Source organism: Pezoporus wallicus, unplaced genomic scaffold, assembly GCF_028554395.1.
Source record: "Pezoporus wallicus isolate ANWC-B61680 ecotype Strahan unplaced genomic scaffold, APGP_CSIRO_Pwel_v1 contig_8108, whole genome shotgun sequence".
NCBI lineage: Eukaryota > Metazoa > Chordata > Aves > Psittaciformes > Psittacidae > Pezoporus > Pezoporus wallicus.
This window is the reverse complement of record NW_026638088.1, coordinates 1,724,482-1,744,428: the sequence shown is the minus strand read 5'-3', so window position 1 is coordinate 1,744,428 and position 19,947 is coordinate 1,724,482. Positions and strand designations below refer to the sequence as shown.

General features: G+C 41.1%; 2 protein-coding genes across 4 annotated transcripts in view; one reads left to right on the top strand and one right to left on the bottom strand.

The window, feature by feature from the left end:
- HOOK1 (hook microtubule tethering protein 1) overlaps positions 1 to 7,567 on the bottom strand; it is a 29,542-nt gene extending 21,975 nt beyond the window's left edge. The window contains exons 1-2 of the mRNA XM_057409273.1: positions 7,427 to 7,567; positions 1,178 to 1,263 (exon numbers count right to left, since the gene is read on the bottom strand). Coding sequence (XP_057265256.1) covers positions 1,178 to 1,263; positions 7,427 to 7,477 — 137 coding nt within the window. The 5' untranslated portion in view covers positions 7,478 to 7,567. The remainder of the gene's footprint in view (positions 1 to 1,177; positions 1,264 to 7,426) is intronic.
- A 1,012-nt stretch (positions 7,568 to 8,579) lies between these two features.
- The window catches only part of LOC130599111 (E3 ubiquitin-protein ligase RNF170-like), a 37,558-nt gene continuing 26,190 nt past the window's right edge, over positions 8,580 to 19,947 (top strand). For 2 of the 3 annotated variants that reach the window (XM_057409319.1, XM_057409317.1), the window contains exon 1: positions 8,580 to 10,125. In XM_057409319.1, the coding sequence (XP_057265302.1) occupies positions 9,991 to 10,125 (135 nt within the window). In that variant the 5' untranslated portion in view covers positions 8,580 to 9,990. Of the gene's footprint in view, positions 10,126 to 17,715; positions 18,382 to 19,947 lie in introns of those variants that run through there. The other variant, XM_057409318.1, reaches the window with a different exon arrangement.

Here is a 19,947-nt window from a genome sequence, read left to right as displayed (position 1 = left end):
TCAATCTTTTTGTATGTCACTGGTTCCCTTGGGCAGAATTATATTCACTTTGCCAGCATAAACAAGGATGAGTTGCTGAGGGAAGTGTTAACACACACTGAGCTGCAGCATGATACAATCACAGTATATTTAACAATATCTCTTCACACCATATTGTTTGTTCACTGGTCTCAAAGTACCTATGTATTACACCCAATTATTATTATCCCCACTAGCATCAACCAATGTGGTTGTAAAGAAGTATGCCCAAAACCTGTAGCAGCCTCATACCACACACATTGCTCAGTGAATCTTCACTAAGTAATCCTAAATCAATTTTTGCTATTCCCAGGAAAAGGGTGAGCTCTGTCTTTACTCAGCATGCTTAAAACCTTTTCAAGCAGACAGGGTGGGGTTTATGGGTTTGGGGGTTTGTTGGTTTGGGGGTGATTTTTATGTATTATTTTGGCTTGAGGTTTTTTAGGGGGATGGTGGTGATTAAGTAATTCTTAGTAATTAAAAATACAATTTGAACAGGAGATAGTAATTCAGACTTCTGCTTTATATCTGAGCCAACAACAATAAAGCTGCAGCAATGACTTGTAGCATGATACTTGTGTTACAGCTCTCTGAAGGAAATATAACTGTCACACCTAGTATGTCACTCAACCCAGTACCCTTTGTCATCACACCAATACAACAGGAATTATTTTGATTAGCAAACTGTTAATTATTTAATACTAAAATTGCCATTGACGTGTCACAATTTGTTTTTTCCAAACAGTTATATAAATCTTAGAACTTGCAACTAAATCAACTGAGCAATCCCAAAGGAAGAGAACACAAAGACATCATTTGAACTTTTAGTTCTTCATAAAGTGGAACATATTGCCTGAAGTATGGATATCCATGGAAAGAGGGTTGATAGAAAAAGTGAGAAAGGTCCTATCATTCCTGCTCAATTACCCTTAAGTATGAATTTAATACTGCAGTATCAGAATGAAGAAGGCGATGAGGGGATAGTCTATCACATTCAACTATTATACCATCCCCAAAACAACAATACAAAGGTATACTTTATCTTCTCCTGTAAACTGTCATCTGTCCCCCCCCGCAAGGTTCTGCCTACTTAAAAACTGGGCATGGCAAACACAGAACCCTCAAGAAATTAAATACCTTTCCTCCAGTATCAACTTACATTTGGTGAAGTACCTGCGCCATGGCAACCCCGTTAGTCAAGTCCTGAACATCTCTGCAAGGTGCAGCAGTGTTGAATGTCTGCAACTAAGACAGGGAAAAACATTGCATTTCTTACTCAGGAGACAGAACAGGAAATCAGTTACCATCTTCATCTTTAAGGCACAAGCATTTAGCAAGATGTTTCTCCACTTGAAACAGCCAAAACGCTTTTTGAACTGTACAGTTTTTAAGCCATCCCAATCACCTCAGTTCTTCTGAATAGTAACTTACAAAGTTAGTACAGCCACACTCCACTTTTTCACTGGTCCTTTTATTGTAAATCAAATTATGGAATACTAACTTGGGAAACTAAAGTCATGTTTATCCATCTTTCAAATCATATTACACTGCTTAGTTCTGGACATATGACTATCTAAACATAAAACAGGATCACAACAAGGGGTGAAAGTTGAGTGGGGGGAAACTATTCAGTCTTTTATTCCAAACATTTAGTAACAGGAGTCATGACAACAACAGAGACCCCCAAAATTATCTGGGGAGTTAAGAATGGAAGGGGGAAAATCGTACAAAAGTAGTGAAAAAAAAAAAACAACAAACCAACAGTTGTCTGCTGTACACTTTAAGGATATGAAGACAGCGGGAAAAGACTGAACCACTTCAAGTTCTGCAAGCTGGCAAGATATTTCCCTGCAATTCAGGATTCCAAAATTACTCTAAACATGTTCCTATTTAAATATGCAACTTTAAAATACTGCTATAAACCCAAGAAACTTCACTATAGCCTGAAGATATGCATCTTCTCCCAGTTATATTTTACTTATATATTTTTCCTGGTATTTCCACCACCACTTTGTTATTTTCTAAGCATCACAGTACCTAGTGTTTGAACACAGGGCTGGATGCAGTTTCATCCAACCTACATATATCTGTCTAAAGATTAAGCAACAAAGCCCCAGTTTTCCTTCTTCTCCTCCATTACAAAATCAGATTATACATGAAAGCATTTTATAGTAAGTTGTCTGATCTATTCTATATGAATTGTTGAATGCAATCTTTGTATTCTAACTGGTGCTTCCAGGAACAAGTACAACTGAAGACCCTTTGTAGCAGGACTGGTACAAACAAGATACAACTCCCATCTTAAAGAACAAAATCTAACAGCACAAGTGTTTTGCAGCACAAATGCCAGCAATACTTTCAACATGTCTACGTCCTTACACAGTACTGCAACAACCACCCAGCAGACAGCTCTATACACATGAGCCCCATCATCAACCTGATGTATAATACTAGCTTATCACACATCCATGGGCAGCTCTTCTGCTGCTCTGCTCATTTCTGCCTTCAATTTGGACTGCTTCATGTATAAAGCCTTACAACACTGAGGTAACCCAGGTCCTCATATCAATCCATAGACTGTAAAAAGTGAGTCCAAACTCTCAAAACACTTCATTAGGCTCCAGAAATTTGTGTCTTTGAGAACCCCTGGAGCACAGACACTACATTCCTGTTTAACAGTCCCCAATGAAGTTTTCTTCCATGAACGTGGCTGAGGCACTTTTTGCAGTCACAAACTCAGCATCCAGACAGTCTGCAGGATATCCCCTCTTGTGAGAGCCTGTCACCTATTAGCTCTGCCTCATCTCTCCCATCTCTGCATCATTGTGCACATGGTAAACAGACTCTTCTTGCCCTTTCCAGGAGCTCAAGTCTGCATCAACCTCTCCTCCATACCCATCCCCATCTCCTCCCACTGCCTTTCCCAGGACCAACAGTCCTCATCTATACAGACAGTTCTCACATGGAAGCTCTTCCATATCTCTGATGAGCACAGACATTTTTTCCTTAGTTTGCTGGTTTCCCCACATTTAAGATATGTAGGATGGAATTACCTCAAGTTAAACATGTTTCTCCATTTTGGATATTGTGTCTTTTTCTAAAGCTATCCCTAAGGTATATTGGGGATAGCTTTAAAAAGCTATTTTGACAGAATTACCTATTATAATTAGCTATTATAATTGCAATATTTTATGCCTTCCAAAACTCAATCAGCTTGGAACTAACTATTTCAGGTAAGAAAGCAGTTTCCACACACATCGGCCAGTTCATCACACACTTACTCAGGGAAGTAAGAGTTCATCAGCAGTTCTTTTAAGCTCAGCCTTCCTTACCATGATGAATAAAACAAACAAGAGAAAATTTGCTGTTAACAATACTAAAAGATGTTTATGAGGAATAGAATGGAAGCGAGAATAGATCCTTACAATCTCTGTCCGCTGTGAAAACCAACTTCTTAAAGTTACTACGTTTCCTATGTCATAAATTACTTGTCCACTTGTGAAAGGGCTTTCCCAAGCATCCTGTGAAATGTAAGGTTCCTCAGAGGTCACCAGTGAACAGCCTTGTCAGGTGTGTTGGGGAAATCATAGAATGGCTTGGGTTGGAGCTACTTACGCCAACATAGTGGAAAAGCACAGTGTCCAGGAGTAAGAATTTGAGGCAGTTGGTGTCCCATCTATGCTTATAAAAGTGACCACAGACTCTGAATATTTGTTTGCTTGCTTCAAAAAGAGTCTAATAAATCCAATATGAGAAAATTATGCAAAGCAAGGGGGTTTTTGCAATTTGTTTTTAAATTTAAAAAGCATTTTATAAATCCTGTATTACAGCAGGTGAGAAGTCCGTAATCCCTGTTAGGTTACATAAAAGACTAAGTAGAACAATACAGACTGAAGCAGCTGTGATTGACAGCACTGGTTTCTAATACTATAGCAACCTTAATGCCAACACAAGAACAGGCATGCAAGCTTACAAGTCAAGACTGAGCACAGAGTTTCATGGCACCAAGATTATGAAGCTGCCATTTGGAAATACCTCCTCGGAAACCAAAGAAACTGCTAAGCACAGGTACTACCATTTCACCCAAGCCTGTCAGAGCAGGTAAACAAGGCCTTACAAAGCCCGGTGACACTGCTTTATGTATGCCAGTATCTCCCAGAATAGAAACAGCTAATTAAGCAAAAAGCAGGGCTGAGAATCTTAGTTTCTCTGTATATTTAGAAGTTACTTAAGCACCTAGAAATAATATGAGAGTAGACACATTAATTATGGGTTCTCCAAACCCTGTGCCAGCCCAATCATTTCCTCAAGACAGGTTTCTACTGTACTTGCAAAACTAATGAACACAGTAGGCACGGGGAGGAGGCTGGCAGAAGCAGTCACAGACTTCACAACTGTAGCAGTACTCTTTTTTTCCCCCCAAACTTGATTAGTTTTACTAAATATAGCTTCAAGGACATACTGCTACTCACACTGAAAACCATTTCATGAATCTAGCTTAAATACAGCCTGCCACTTGCTGCTATAAGAGAAGCAAGTATTTTTCTCTCAGACACAGCTGTCATGCTTCCAATAATCATCTGAAAATTCAAGTTTGTAGATGTAGCACTTAATGCCTTTTCTCTGGGTCTGCTGAAGGCTCTACCACCAAAGAGCTGTAGATGAAACAAAGAGTGCTACCCAGCAGAAATCAACCTCTTGGGAAGGTATGCCCTCAATTTCATCCAGACAATGTAGAGCTAAGGTTCTCCATTTTATACCCAGACTATGCAAACTAGGGATAGAAGTTTTATAGAGTCAGTCAAAGAGATTTTAAAGTAACAATGAACATTCCCATTCTTAATGCCAGAACATTAATAAAACAACTCAGCCACTGGACAGATTTAACATCACCAATGCTTCCAGTGCCAAACAAGGGTACATCTATTGTGGAAGCTTTCTGCTTAAGATGTGACCACATATTTCTAGTTTGGAGACAAAGACAGAAGCAGCCTCAGAGCAGCCCAGTACCAAAAGACATTCAACCAACTTTTTCTCTGCTACAGTAAAGAAAACACCTATGTAATGGCACATAAATACAGAATATTCTACTGCACCACTAGGCCTACTGCTGCTTTTACTCCTTCACTCCTACCCAGAGGCAGAAAATACTCAGGTTTACTTCACATATCCTAACTGAAGTTTGTCTTTCTGACTTAGAAAATTGTTTCTGGAACACACTTGTAAGTTCAGACTTAACAGATACTACTTACATCGATTTTCCTTGGAATCTCATGTACATTTCCCCTATAATTTAACTTAACTCCATTAAGTTTTTTCCTGTAATATCCTCAGACTTTAATGACATCTGTGTTGCAGAACCAATAAATAACAGTTTTATCTGAATTTTCTCTTTCCTCTCTGGACAAAGTATGTTTTCTAATATGGAGTTTGCCAAAATTAAATACATAAACAAACCACAAGATCTTTCAGCAGAACACAGAAAATCATGAGCATCTCTTCACTATACTAAAACAGTAGATATATTAAGAAAGCTTTAGAACCACAGTTACAGAACCCACTTCTCTTCTGAAATATAGCACTTCATTCCTGCCTCCCCAGACCTTTTATTTCCCCTATTATTCAAACTGAAATTCAAGCTGAAAGGATGTTTGAAACAATCTTAGTGTTAACAAAGTTTCTAAGTTGGAAACTAGGTCCAAGAAATAGGGTGTTAGATCTAAAAACATGCATCTGCAAATGCATCTGCTGAGTGTTTTACAGAAAACCTGAGCACACAGAGTTGAATGTTCATTTCCACTACTGCCACTACACAGAACTCTTACAGTTTAAAGCTAAAGTTCCATTAGAATTCCTTTCATGATCTATAATGTCATTTCAGCTATGCACTGTGAGGATACAGAAAATGAGTATCTGGCTTATAATCTTTTAAATAGGAATTGTAAAACTTACAGAAAGTTCAGCAGTGCTCATGGTATTCTGAGCAAGAGTTCAGGAATGCACTGATTTATTTTGCAATTGAATCATGACAGAGCTATTCTTACCTGACTGCTGAGAGGAAAATACAGTTACAGAGCCAAAAAAAAGACAAACCAAAGTACGCATAGATTAAATGACAGAAGATATCCAGAGAGGTAAGCATAAGACAAAGCCTGAGTCAGCAAAACAGATCACTAAAAGGAAAACAGAGGAAGGGAAATAAAGGAGGGAATTGTTTTTCATGGATTTAGTACTGACGTCAACTTGTTACAACTTCTGTACTGTCACGTAGAAAGTAAAAGGAACTCCTGTTCTAGTAGCTGTTGCTATCACTTCCACCAATTTCATTCAAAGATGTCCACAATGCTTCTAAAACACTCCCTTCTCCAGTTTACAATTCACACAGGCAAAACACCTGCTATTTCTAAAGGTGACACCTGCTATTTCACATCAGGTAAACGTGGCCTTCCCTGCCAGGATTTCTTCCAGAAGTTCTAGTTAGTGCAGCTCACTCCTAACCAAAGGTACTGCACCTTCAGGACCAAAATTGCAAACTAGGAAGCAGAAGAAACTCACCTAGTGGAAGGTGTCTCTACCCGTGGCAGGGGGATTGGAGATAGACCACTTTCAAGGTCCCTTCCAATCTAAACCATCCCGTGACTCTAGGATTCTAAATACAGTTGGACTTTATGATCTTGAAGGTGCCGGCAAAGGGTGCCCAGAGAATCTAGGGCTGCCCCATCCCTGGCAGTGTTCAAGGCCAGGCTGGACGGGGCTTGGAGCAAGCTGCTATAGTGCAAGGTGTCCCTGTCTGTGGCAGGGGGGTGGAACTAAGTGAACCCAAACCATTCCGTGATTCTATTATGTTAAAGGTCTTACCACGTACATAAATCTATGAGTCTAAATACAAGCTTCTTGCACAGGAAACACCGGACGTTTAGGTGTGCTGCGCCTGCCTAATAAATGCTTTAGCCAACTGAGAGCTGGTATGAGATGTTCTGAGGTTTCTGTTCCTGTCAACTCTATTCAAATTAATTAGACATATTTACTATTATTAATTACTGAGCAGTTTCCGCACCAAAGCCACAGCTGGAGAACCACCACTTGGTATTCAAACGACCACATCTACACTCAAGGAAACGTCTGACCGGTTGCGAACACTCTCGGTTCACACTTAGGCCCCATCCCAACAACCAGGCCCGGTTCCTGTGCCCAAACCGCCGCTGGCTGCTGCCCGCTCGTAAGGGCAGGAGCACCACTGAGGAGCTTGCCCCCCCCCGGCAGCCCCCATCCATCCTCCCCGGCAACAGCCCCGGGCTCTGACGGGAAGAGGCGCTCTCCGCCACGACACGCCGCTCCCGCGCGATCCCCCCCCCGCCGCTCCCGGAGGCCCCCTCGGGGCAGCGAGGCGGCGGCACCGGCCACTCACCCAGAGGATGAGGCTGTCACAGAGCCGGAGCTCCGCCGGCTTCGCCTCCATGGCGCCCGCGTCTCCTCCGGGCGGCTGCCACAGCACCCGCGGCACCGAGCGCGCTTACGCGGACCGCCACGCGCGGCCGACGTGACGTGGCTCCAGGGGCACGCACCGCCGCGCGCGCGGGGATAGGGGGTGTTGTCAGACCAATTGAGTTAACCGCCCGCCCCGTGCCGGGAGTGGCAGCAAATGCCACCAATCACAGGGGAGGCGTAGCCGTGCGAGCCAATCACGAGGGGGGCGTCGCCCTTAGGGGCGGGGACACGCGTCGCCTCAGCGGCTCCTCTGAGCTCTTACCGCCGCTGCCGCCCCTCGGTGCGGCCTCGGGAGCGGGTTCCGCGGGCACGGCGGGAGTGTTGTCCCCTACCCCCGGGTGAAATGTGGGCCGGGGACTCAGCGGGTACAGCCCCTGTTGTCCTTCCGCTGCTCTGAGCACGCACAGGAAGCGCCGCTCCGTCCCAACATGGCGGCCGCTGCCTCCTCCCGCCTTCTGGCCGTCAGAGCCTAGGCGGGGGGCGGACGGGCCGCGGAGGTGGGAGGTGAAGGGCTGACAAGCACCACTTACTGTGCCTGAGGTGTAGGTAGGTCAGTGTACCTGCGCCAGCCACAAATGTTGCTTACAGAGCAGGGTACGGAATTGCCTAAAAATAACATTGTTAAGTAAGATCAAACATACCAATTTGAATAATGGAATCAGAGAGTAGTTTGGGTTGGAAGGGACCTTCAAAGGTCATTTAATTCCAACCCCCCTGCAACGAATTAGGTCACCTTCAATTAGATGGGGTTGCTCAGAACCACATCCAGCCTGGCCTTGAATGTGCCTCCAACTCGCCACCCAAGAGCCCAAGTCCCAAAGTGGCAACATGCAGCCACTGCTCCACAGCAAAGGTGCCAGGGCAGAAGGCTGTTGGTGGACCCTACTTGGCAAGCACCGGAACAGCGCCAGCAGCACCAGGGATCTGTGCTTGCTGTGCCACGTAATGTTCCTTTCAAGCTTTTTCATGCTACCCAGAGCCCAGCTCCAAACCTGAAAGCATCCAGTGACTGCTCCCACAGTGAAATTCAGGTGGGAATAAGAAGGCAACACATTTTTAGTTGGTTTTTTTTTTGTTTCTCCTCAGCCTCAGAGGCTGTTTTTAGTACCACTCAAACCCCACCATACTCCAGTCTCCCATAGGCCTGTGGGCTCGAGGGGCACTGCTGGGCTGGTCCTCCCCAGCAAGCCTTTGATCCACCTGGCAGAGCACCGGGCACACTGCCACCTCTCCACAGGCAGCCCTGTAATCACTGACTGCACAGCACGTCAAACACCACCAGACAGGCACCGTGCACGTTCTTTTCATCTTACATAGTTCACTACACGATACCTAAAGTGTGGGAGTACTTTTTCGTTTGATCTTTTTTTGTTTCAGAAAAAAAACACACCAGAATTCTTTTACTTGCTTTCCTCTACTACATTTTTTTTTTCAAAGGAAAAACTTGCCTTATTTGATTAGCTCTTAGGTATGCCAGGTTCAGGATCTTGTCTTCTCTAATACCCTGCCTCAGGCACTCCGGTGAAAAGCCTAAATACCTTAAACTAAGAGGACGTGATAATTCTGCCCCTCTTCAGTTTCAGCACAAGAACTTCAGTACCTTTTCATTCCAACAGCCTCTTTTACTAATTGACTTGAACTGTTATATTTGTTAGCTGATTCTCTTTTATGAAGATTCTTACATTGCCTGTTATTTCAATGTGGATGTCATTAATCACATCAATGTTTAGGTCAGCTGAAGAGCAGACTAAATAACTTGAATAAATAGCTCTTACTGGCATTGCATGCTCCTTTTTTGGCTATTCTACTTTGAGATACATACTTTAATTTTCTGTTACTAATTCTACTTTGACTCATAGCAATTAAAATTGTGTTGGAGGCATGGACAGTATTTATATGGTTATTTCCCCTCATAGTGCTGTCCAGAATTGATAAAGGCTCAAGAGTGAACTTGGATTTCTGAATACCCTTTGACAGTTTCCTTCGCCAAAGGTTCTTAAAGAGATTTGGTTGCCATGGAAGATCATCAGAAATCCTTATTAAAAATAGAATAAGGAATAAAAGGTTTTTACAGTAAAATCCCAGAGAGTTTTGTGCTGGGATTTGGGCTGTTGAGCATGCTAATTTTAGGGTTTTAGTATTTTCACTCTTTTATAATTTCTAGGAGCTTTTGCTAGTTTTTCTTTTACCCCTTTTCATGTGCTTATTGTTTCTCCTTTCTATAATTTTATGTCCTTGTCCTTCTCAGGAAATATCACATCCTAGCATCTGTCACTTCCTAACAACCTTTATTCAATCTCCGATGACCCATTTGACAAAAACATATAATTCTGCATTTCAGCTTTTTGATTTCATACGTTCTTTCTCTGCAGATTTAACCTCTCTCACACTTACTTTATATGGCTTCTACAGGATGCTCCTTTTTTCCTGGGTTTATGCTACGCAAGCTAGGGAGCAGCAAAAGCCAGCTGCTTCCCGGGGAATATGGAGCCAACAGTAAGAACACAGCCAGCAAGGCAAGAGCTTCACCAGCCAGGACACCATCCCACAATATCCAAGCAAGGTGAGCAGGGCAGGTCCAGTGATGTTCAGAGGATCAGGCAAGTTGATGGTGATGAGGCAAGTACAAGGTAAAGCCTGGAAGGCAACCTGCCAGTCAGGGTTGGGATCTGCGAGGATAACCAGAGTCAGGCACAGTCCCGTGATCGCTGGGCAGGTGCACAGTGACGAGGCACTTTGAAGATCAAGGTAGGAACTCAGACCACAGGTCACAGTCCAGATCAGTGGGGTCCATGGCAGGGCACAGACCTGACTGTGACTCTGCTGAAGTTAAATACAGTGCTGAGCTTACATAAAGTGTCCCATAGGCACTGGGTGTGGATGGCGGCACAAAGAGAAACCATTAAGGTCTATTCATGCACTCAGAGCCCTGACAACACACTGTTTCACCGGGGTGATCTTCCATACATACAAAAACTACTGCAGACAATGTTTTTCCACTAGAGGGCTAATATCCTTGTTTCAGGGTTGCTCCTCATTCAAAAGCATCTAGAAATTATTATTCCTAAGGGAAGGCTGTGCTGGAAAGGTGTTACAGACTGTCCGTAGCGTGGAGAGCGTGGCTGAGATCTGTGGGAGAGGCACTCTTTTGTGAAGAAGGCAGGCTGTTCAGGTTTGGTAATCTGAGATTATGTCAGGAGGGATTGTCTCACCCACGTACCCTAGCTGTTGGATCTACGTCACACACCTGACTTCTAATGGCTGACTGCTCACCCAGATAAACCAGTATTAGCACCCTGCACGGATCTCTCTTAAGGAATGTTAAATTTAAGGCATTCTACAGAGAAATAAAACACAAATACAAATGGAAATTTGTGCAGCTATTTTACATCTTTCAAGTTGCAGCTAAGCAGGAGCACATCAGGAACACCATAGCGGTGGCAAGATGCACTTAGCGTTCAGTAGTGGTGTAGAAGAAATAATGACAAAGGGAAGCTATGTAAGTTATGTAGAGTAAGGTGGTTTGATTTTATTTATTAAGCCTGGTTGGAAATTCCTTCATGAATTGCATCTTACGTGAATGCCTGTCAACAAAATATGGTTTGGTGCCAATCAAAGATTATGACCTATATTACCATTCTAGAAACTGGGAGAACTGGCTTGGCACCTCATGCCAGGACTGCAATTCAATCTCTGATGTCTAATTTAAAGTCAGGTTAAATTACTTTTCACAATAGAAAATTACTTACTTAAAATGCGTTCACTCTTTTTGATAATGCATCCCTTGCCAAAAGGATCTTTGACAAAGCATCTGACAATCTCAGTGAATCTCAGGTTGTCTACCTTTCTTCATAAAAACAACAACAAAAAATGGTGTTTGCTACAATAAATTAAATTGCTAGGCTTAAAAATAAAATCTGATCCCTAACATTTGGGGTGTCTTAATTTCAGTGGGACTCACATTATTATATCCAGTAATATGATCAATATTTAGTTCAGGAATTACTTGATGACTTGCTCAAGAAAGCCAAGTATCCAGATACTTAAGTTTTCCTGTGCCTTGTGTGGCAGAGTCTCTTTTAGTTTAAAAATGTTCTTATTCTTGGAAAATCCTAATTTACAGGACTGCATCTAAAAGTTTTTTTCTAATAGGAACAGAGATGTCAGAATGTAAAAATACCGAACAGTGACACTTGGTGGTTACTTATGTAACTTGCATGCTTCTCACCATTAGCATACATGAGACGCAAAATGATCCTCAGATTTTCATTCAGATTTAGTAGCTTGAACAATATATTTATGGAAGTCTGTATTTCCCAGGCATCTTTCTTTTGAAAGCATTTATAAGATTGCTTTAGAAGCATCACGTAAGCCTCATGTTGTTCTGTGGTGCTGAGGTGTTTTTGAAGTTTTTAGATACTGAAACTAGAAACTAACCAGGGGCCAAAATATGTGCAGTTAATTACTGCACAATACAAAGTGGTTTCATACTTGCTGTATTCCCTGGGCCATGTGTCCCTTCATGTCCTGCTGTAATCTCCTACATCTTCCTGGCATATACACTCCCACTTACTTTTGAATCAAGCTCTGTGTGGATTGGAAGTTGTATTTTCATGAAAAAGGCATTGGCTATGTGATTATTCTCCAAACGTAGCAAATTTAGGACATTATTCGTCACAACTGAATACCTAAAAATCAAAAATATGCAATAAAAAACCTCTCAAATAACTCATGCTATTTGACTGGCATAGGGTTATCAGTACCTTGCAGGTTTGTGTTTCCTGATTGCACAAGAGTCAGATGAGGTTTCCAAAACCAGCAGGTCACTGGCAGTCAGCACTTACAGTCTTCTGACTGCTGCTGCACCCCAAGGCCTGACTGCTCCCTGGAAAGTTACCCAAGAGACCTGTGGCAGCTGTGAAAGTCATGCCAATCTGTTCCTCACTCCTTTGGGGTGTAAAACCAGGGAGAGATGGGGCCTGACACAGCTTAATTTCATTACTGTTTTCCAATCTCACCAAGAATCGCATTCTACAAGAGTAGTAACTGTCAGGGCAGGGAGTGGTTGAGACATGGAGACTTTAGCATAATCTGAAAAGAAGCTGTTTGGGCACCTGATACTGGTTACCTCTCACCTCTGAGAAAAACAGCTCGAGGAGGTGGAAAGAAAGCGTAAAACCAGAAAGCATAAAAAGAGACAGTCCCGATGGCTGAAATACTACTGGAGGTAGCTGACTGTTTCAGAGTGTTTTTCATCCAGGCTCTTGTATGATTTTTGGTGAGGGCAGGAGATACCAATATTGGTGTTTTAGGTGAGGGGAGTAGGAAGGTACAGGGTATGTAGGGCATATTTATATTGCACAATGAGCCAATAGGACTGACTACTGTGCTGTGATGTGTTTGAAGGAGATCCCATTGCTTTTTCTCTGAAGATGCTCTATGGACTTTCCAGGTCAATGATACTCTGTGAGAAATGGGAGCAATGTCATGGTGATGAATGTAGAATTTTCCACTATGTAACTGAAGTATCGATTTTATAAAATCCTCTTGAAATATTTTGTCTGGCTGTTATAGGAGATGAAAGTCATTATAATCTATTCACTATCAAAATAGTATGAATTCTATATATTTTGTATATTAATTCCAAAAACTAATAATTTGTATGAGAGTGTATTCATTGAAGGAGTCTTGTATTCAGGCTTTTCTGAAAGGTAAAAATATTTTCACATGGAATAAGCATCTTTCACATATTTTCACATTAGATAGAAATACTTTCATCACTTGAGGCCCTTTCTGGAACTCATTCAACTATGAGGACACTTGCTTTTAATAAGGGATTGTTTAAGCCAGTGGGATTCCTGGAATTCCTGAGCCATTTATGCTCTCCTGTATGCTTTTCTTAGCACATCTTAACTCAAGGAACATTTTCTTTCATCCCCAGAGACTTAATGATGGTAAGAAATAGTCATTAAAACTATGATGGCTTGGACTGGCAAGTGTGTATATAGAACACAAAGGCATCTACACCTGTTTCACAGAATAATAATATTTAGTATATTATAATAGTTTCAGAAAAAAATAGCAAGTACTTTTACAAATATTAGTTAAGGTTTATCATATGCCAGTGAGTTAGGCATTGATAAAATTGTTACTTTAACAATATTACTAACATGAGCTCTGCAAATCCCATTTTATCACAGAGAACACTAAATTGCAATACGATTCCTGTTAATCTTGTGTCTAAGGCAAATAAAAAAAAAAAGCCCTTGTGGGATCTTTTCTTACAGAAAGAAGGGGAAAGGAGCTTTGTACTCTTCAGAGTCACAGGCTCTGTAGAGATGTGGATTCTTTTTAAATTATATATGTGAGTTTTTCTGACCAGGCCACTGTCTCTAAATTCTCCTGGGAAAAGGAAATTCACTTTGCACTGTGAAAAGGGAAAAGACAAGATAGTCTACATGAGGACTACCCTACCTGGTCACTTTTTAAAGAACTAGGAGATGAATGTGAGAATGATGGGTTATCTTTGCTTTAGTATAATGCAATTCCCATTGGGGATGGAGAGGAGGAGGAGAAGGAGGATAGAGAAAAGATGGAAATAATGTCACAGAGTTAAAAGTTGTGATATCTCATTAAATTCCGTAACAAGCTATACTGGAAACAAAGCAGATCAGAAGCGGGAAGCCACCCACCCACACTTACAAAATAGACTATGGCCAGATCTTTGTAACTCTACTTTCTTCATACAGCAGGAGATGAATGATTAACATCTTTAAGGAATGATCTTCCTCGATTATCTCAGGAAAACATCTCAGAACCAGGAACTTTTATGCACAGCAACTCAAGGAGGGTAAAATATTTACACCTCTACGACACCATTTTTGTCTCAACCAGACCCCACTTTGTCACTGCCAACCTTCCCTCCTCACATGCTCTCTCACTGCCTCGGTTGTTTCCCTAACAGTATCAATTTCCTATCTGTGCTTTTCTATTTCTGGCTTTTTGTTTACTTTCTCGCAGATCTCTGCCCTTCTATTTTAGTACTCATCCTTTTTTCAGCAAACAAGGTCACAAGTGATAGTGGGCTTTGGCAATTCCACTATTAGCTAGCTGACATGAATTGACATAACAGATCTGTTTGCTCTCTCATGGTAGCAGCTCCTGGCTTTACAAGTTCACATGTATTAAATTTCTCAGATACAATTTCAGTTGGTGCCCATAACAAAAAATTCAGTAGTATGAACTGTGACAGAGGTGGAGTTGCCACAAACACACACTTTCAAATCCTGTTTCCAGAAGAGTGTTGAACAGACAGTTCTGACCACTAAGGCACTGGTTTGGCACATGGTTTTGTGTCCCAAGAAGACCATTTGGTTTGTAGATTCAGATCCTGAAAATTTCCTTATTTAATACCGAACACCAAGCATCTCCAGTTTTCACCACAGTTTGGGCTTACTTCTTGAGTAAGCTCATGAGCATGGGGTTTTTATTCAGGATCAGGGAAATCCAAACTTAATTTCCATTTTTTTTCTCAACATCTGTAAGTTAGTGTGAAAAATTCGTAGAAGACGTTACCAACCTCGTTGATTCTATGATTCTATTAAATGGAGGACTTAAATAGTATTCTCTAGCTGAAGAAAAGTCTTATGTTCAGAAATAGAAACATAGGTGAAAATGTCAGAGCTATCACTTGCTATTAAATAACACAGAAATGTCTAAAACCCCACCATAGCTAAACAGAGTAGGCAAGCTGAAGGTATGGAGAGCATAAGAAGAATTATCCTGATACTCACCACAACATTTATGTATTAAATAAGGAAGTTAGCATGCAAAACTGAGTTCAGATTTCCCATTATTTTTGTATCAATGTCATTTTCCCTTTTTCTTTTCTTTGAAAATAAACTGCAGTTTGTCTGAATTTTATTCTCCCCCCTCCATATTTTAAGGTTCTCTTGATACAGCATATTCCAAAGAGTGAAAGCCAACTCCTGCAGCAGGCAGGTGGAGCCTCTTTTTAAGGCAGTGACAGGGAGGTTACAATTATTTTTATATGTATTTCTAACAAATATGTATTTCTAACAATACATTTTGCACTCAGATTGTTTTTGGAGGTAAAAGTTACAATCGCCTGTTTCCACTAACCGTTCAGCTTATGTTTCCATTTAGAGAGATTCCTCTCTTGCTTTCCTGATGCTTTTCACTGACAGCTGGGCTGACATGTTTTGCTTTTGCATAGGAACCAGGTTCACAGCAGTTCTGATCGCTTAGCTCTTTATTTCAGCAGAACACTGGGAAGTCTGCCTATGTATCCAGCAGCCAGCACTCTTACATCCCAGGATGGAATTAGGTCACAGCTGGGACACACTGAGAGTGCATACTGCAAACCTCCATCTCAGTTAAAAACCCCTGGTTTGTGTCAGATGCCATTAGAGAGGCTGTATTCCAGAACATTGCCAGGAAATGTGATTTTGCATCTTCGTACTTCTCAACCTCATCTTTATACTTCTCAACCCCAATTTTTGGTTAGGTAGGATTTTGTGGAGTAGAATAAGAACCCTGATTTGTAAAACTGGGAAATAATAATGCAATAATACAAGTGGTTGGCAGGAGCAGACCTGTTGGCTTTGATGGGACTATTCAACTATGCAAAATAACTCAAGCACAAATAAGTATTCACCAGCTTCAACTCCAAAGCCAAAATTACACACTTATTATCAGTAAACATTATTATTTACACTGTAGTTGTGCTTTAAGGCCTCAATAAAAGACCTAGCACCCAAAAAGCCCAACCTACAGTTGGACAAAATGGATCCAGGATTGCAACTTTCAGCATGAACTGAGACCAAAAAAGGTCAGTAGGAATGTCAGGCCTTAGACAGTCATGTTTTTAATGATTTTACGTATAGATTCATAGATTTTTAGGAGATTTTCTTCTGTCTGTTATCTTTCTCAAAATATTCTGGAGATATGTGAAGGGAACCTTGCTATTATTTAACAGTCTTTCTCAAACAGGTATGGTCAAATTCAATGAGTCAAGCCTAATAATATCTCAGGTTCCCAGTTAAAGACTGGATGCTGATGAAAGTGCAAGAAGAGCGCAGATTCCTTGCTGCCCTGCATCTTGCTGTGCCTGGGGGCTGGGGGAAGTGCTTTGAACTCTAGTGGTAACCAAGCAATAATAGGTTTAGAGGGACATAAAAAATGGAACCAAAATCCTGCTTATTGAAACAGTGCAGAATTTAGCAGCCAGTTTCCAAGATTATCATGTCTGGTAGGAAAGTGACTGCAAAAGAGCCACAGCACTACACCTGCAGCCCCTAGCAAGTAAAAGGAATCTGGGTCATTTCACCTTTACAAAATGTCTGTAATCTTTCTGCTATTATTTAGTTTGAAGGGTTTTGCCTCTGTATTAAAACCATTCACATCCTTTTTTTAGTACTAATCAAATGCTTGATGGCCTCACTCAAATAGATTGAATGTGTTCAAACCCATTTTCCAGTGTATAAATATTACTGTCTAAAAATCACAGGAAAAATTGACATCTGTGTTAGCAGCCTTTACGAATTTAACATGTTGAGCAGAGTAGCTAGGAAAACGCTGGAGAACAGGAGCTATGCTCACATATTTAGGGAGTCCATCAGGGTGAAGTGTTGTATTAGAACAGCCTGGAGAGGATGCTACTGCTTCCTTCCACTGTGTCAGTTCTCCGGATAACGGAACGGCTCCAGCTTCTGCATCTGTCAGTCTGGCACCTTCAATAAGTAATTAAATCACACTGTAGATTTGTATACATATTTGGATAAATAATAAATGACAGCTATCACACTGGCATGCGAGCATGCATGCATACCCAGGGCAGGAAATCACACACACTATTTCATTTGTTGCCAATTTATCTGTAACAAAGTGAGGAAGATGCCCTGGGGACTGGTGACTAACAAGGAGCCTTGTTTATGCTACAAATCCCATCCGGTTATTAGGCTTTGAAAAGTGCTTTGTTTAACTTATCAGCGCTTCAGCAGGAATGCCAGGGGCATTATTTTTGTTCTGTAAGTGTATTTCTATTCCAGTATTACTGACTCCCATTTCACCCCTTCATAAGAGGTTATGTGTTACCTGAGGGCTGAAAATCAGGCATGAGCTTCAGTGCCTTGTTCAGTCAGGATCAGGGTGGTTAACACTGCACAAAACCTGAACAGGTTTCCTTACTAATTTTGCTGCATTAAATTGGAGAATATCTTTACAGAAAACAAGCCTTTCTTAAGGACCATAAAGCATCACAAAGAATAAGTACCCTATGAAGTATATATGCCCCTCGGTTAAAATTATTTTAGCATGTTAGACTTTCTGCTTAAATTCTTCACTTTACTCAATAGATGGACACTATCTGATTCTGCAGTTATGCAATTCCAAAGGATCACAAGTGTCTGGCAAGTTTTAAGCCTGTTTCACAACAGCACTGATAAGCTGCTACTCTCTCAGATGATCAGAATACCTGTAGTGTGCCCTTGATCAAGTTAATATTTAAAAATAGTAATGCATTTTTTTTATTAGGCTCAGGTATCTTTTCAGTTACTTTAAACATCTTTGGGAAGGAGAAGACTTTAGATGGCTTAGAAAGGGAGAGCTGTTGGTTGTTTTCCTCAGGACTCCTCTCCATTTTGAGGCAGATTTGCTTTATTCTAGGAGGAAATAGAAAACCCATCATTTCTTTCATAACCATGATTTAGAAGACCTGTCATACCCTTGCCATTGGGCAACCAAGTTAATAATTGACAAAGATGCATAGCTGGCCTTACTGAATGATTCCACCCCAACACTGTCAGCTGATGTAACTTACTCAGCACCTCTCAAGCATTTCTGGAAAGAGGAATGGTAAGCCCAACTTTATGCAGGTCTTCTGAACCACGGTAGGAAGTGTTCTTTAGTATTATCATAAATAGAAAATTGAAGTATTAATTTATACTTTCAATCATTAGATTACTTTTGGAAAAATTACATGAATCAATTCTTCCCTTTCAGGTACATCAAATTTTTCTTTCTCTTGTGATTAGTTAAATATAAAATATGTCAGATAATGAGCTGTCCAGTGTATCCTCCCTGATCATCTGAATTTGTTTTGCATGTGAGACTGGGAGCAGCTGCTCACTTATCAAAGAAATCTGACCATGAGGTCACACAGTATCATGCCTTCCTAACAAATTTAATCCTCAAAGCAAGATCTATTTTACTTCTAAACAATAGCACATGCTCATGGAAAAACATACTAACTTGTTTGTTAGCACTTGAATCTACCAAGTGCTTTTTAAACTCTTAATTCCTTCTCTTGAAACATGTTGATGAGAATGGACTCATCACTGATGCTCTAAAACTAAACTTCCTTGAGGTACAACTGAAAGATGTTGTGAGCTGGGCTGAGCCAGAGAGAAAAAGGTTTATACCCAGCAGCTTCTGGCTTCATAATCAACAATCTGATCACTACTTCACACCTTTCTTTTGCATGCAAGTATTAAAAATGTATCAAATGTAATGGCTGTGCTTTAATAGAATAGGCTTGATTTTGCGGAGTTCCACTAGAATTATTTTCTGAAATGCTCAGCTTTCATTTTAAGCCAAAAGATGTATCCAGATTGGAAAAGATCTCCTTTTTCTCGAAAGTCTGACTGTCACACAGGGAACTTCTAGGTTTGAACAGCTCCAAAGCCTGGCCTCTGATGAGGTACCTACATGGAGAATTCTTTGGCACATCTGACCCCAAAACCTGTGGTGCTTACTGAGGAAGGGATGTAAGCATAAGGACCTGATTTTTGATCTTAAAACTGAGTTTAAAAATAAACATGTAAACTTCCCATGGTCACTGCCAACCAGCAAATATAAAATATGACATGAAGCTGTACATCATCATCCATTGCAACCCTTGTAATCTTAATGTAAGTTGTCAAAACCTGTTTCTATCATACAGAAGCATGTGTGTCGCAGTACATTCAACTTACTATCATCTTGCTAGTTTGTGAAAGTAGAGGAGTCATTTTCCCTCACTACTTTTTACACAGAGTCACTTTATGTCCATTATCTAATTTAGGTGCATGGTCTGGTGAAAACTGCCAGTGGTGTCCATATCAGACATGGAGGCTGAATCTCTTTGGTCAGTAAAAGCACTACACCAGCATTCCCTATGGAATTCTCAGGCTTTCAGCACTAAGTATTATTTAAAGGTGACCAGTTCCACTCTTGAAAATGCTAAGCCCTGCCCAGTTCTTTCAAAGAATACACGTGTGCACGTGAGAAGATGCGGCCATCAGCTTTACAACACCGTGGTATTGCTCACCACCTTGCAACTGGTGAGAGCTGGGATATAGGCCATATTAGCGCTGGCTCCTGGGAGGTGTCTCTAGTAATTGGCTGGGTGATTTAGGGACAGTTCTCACATATCTCAGTTTC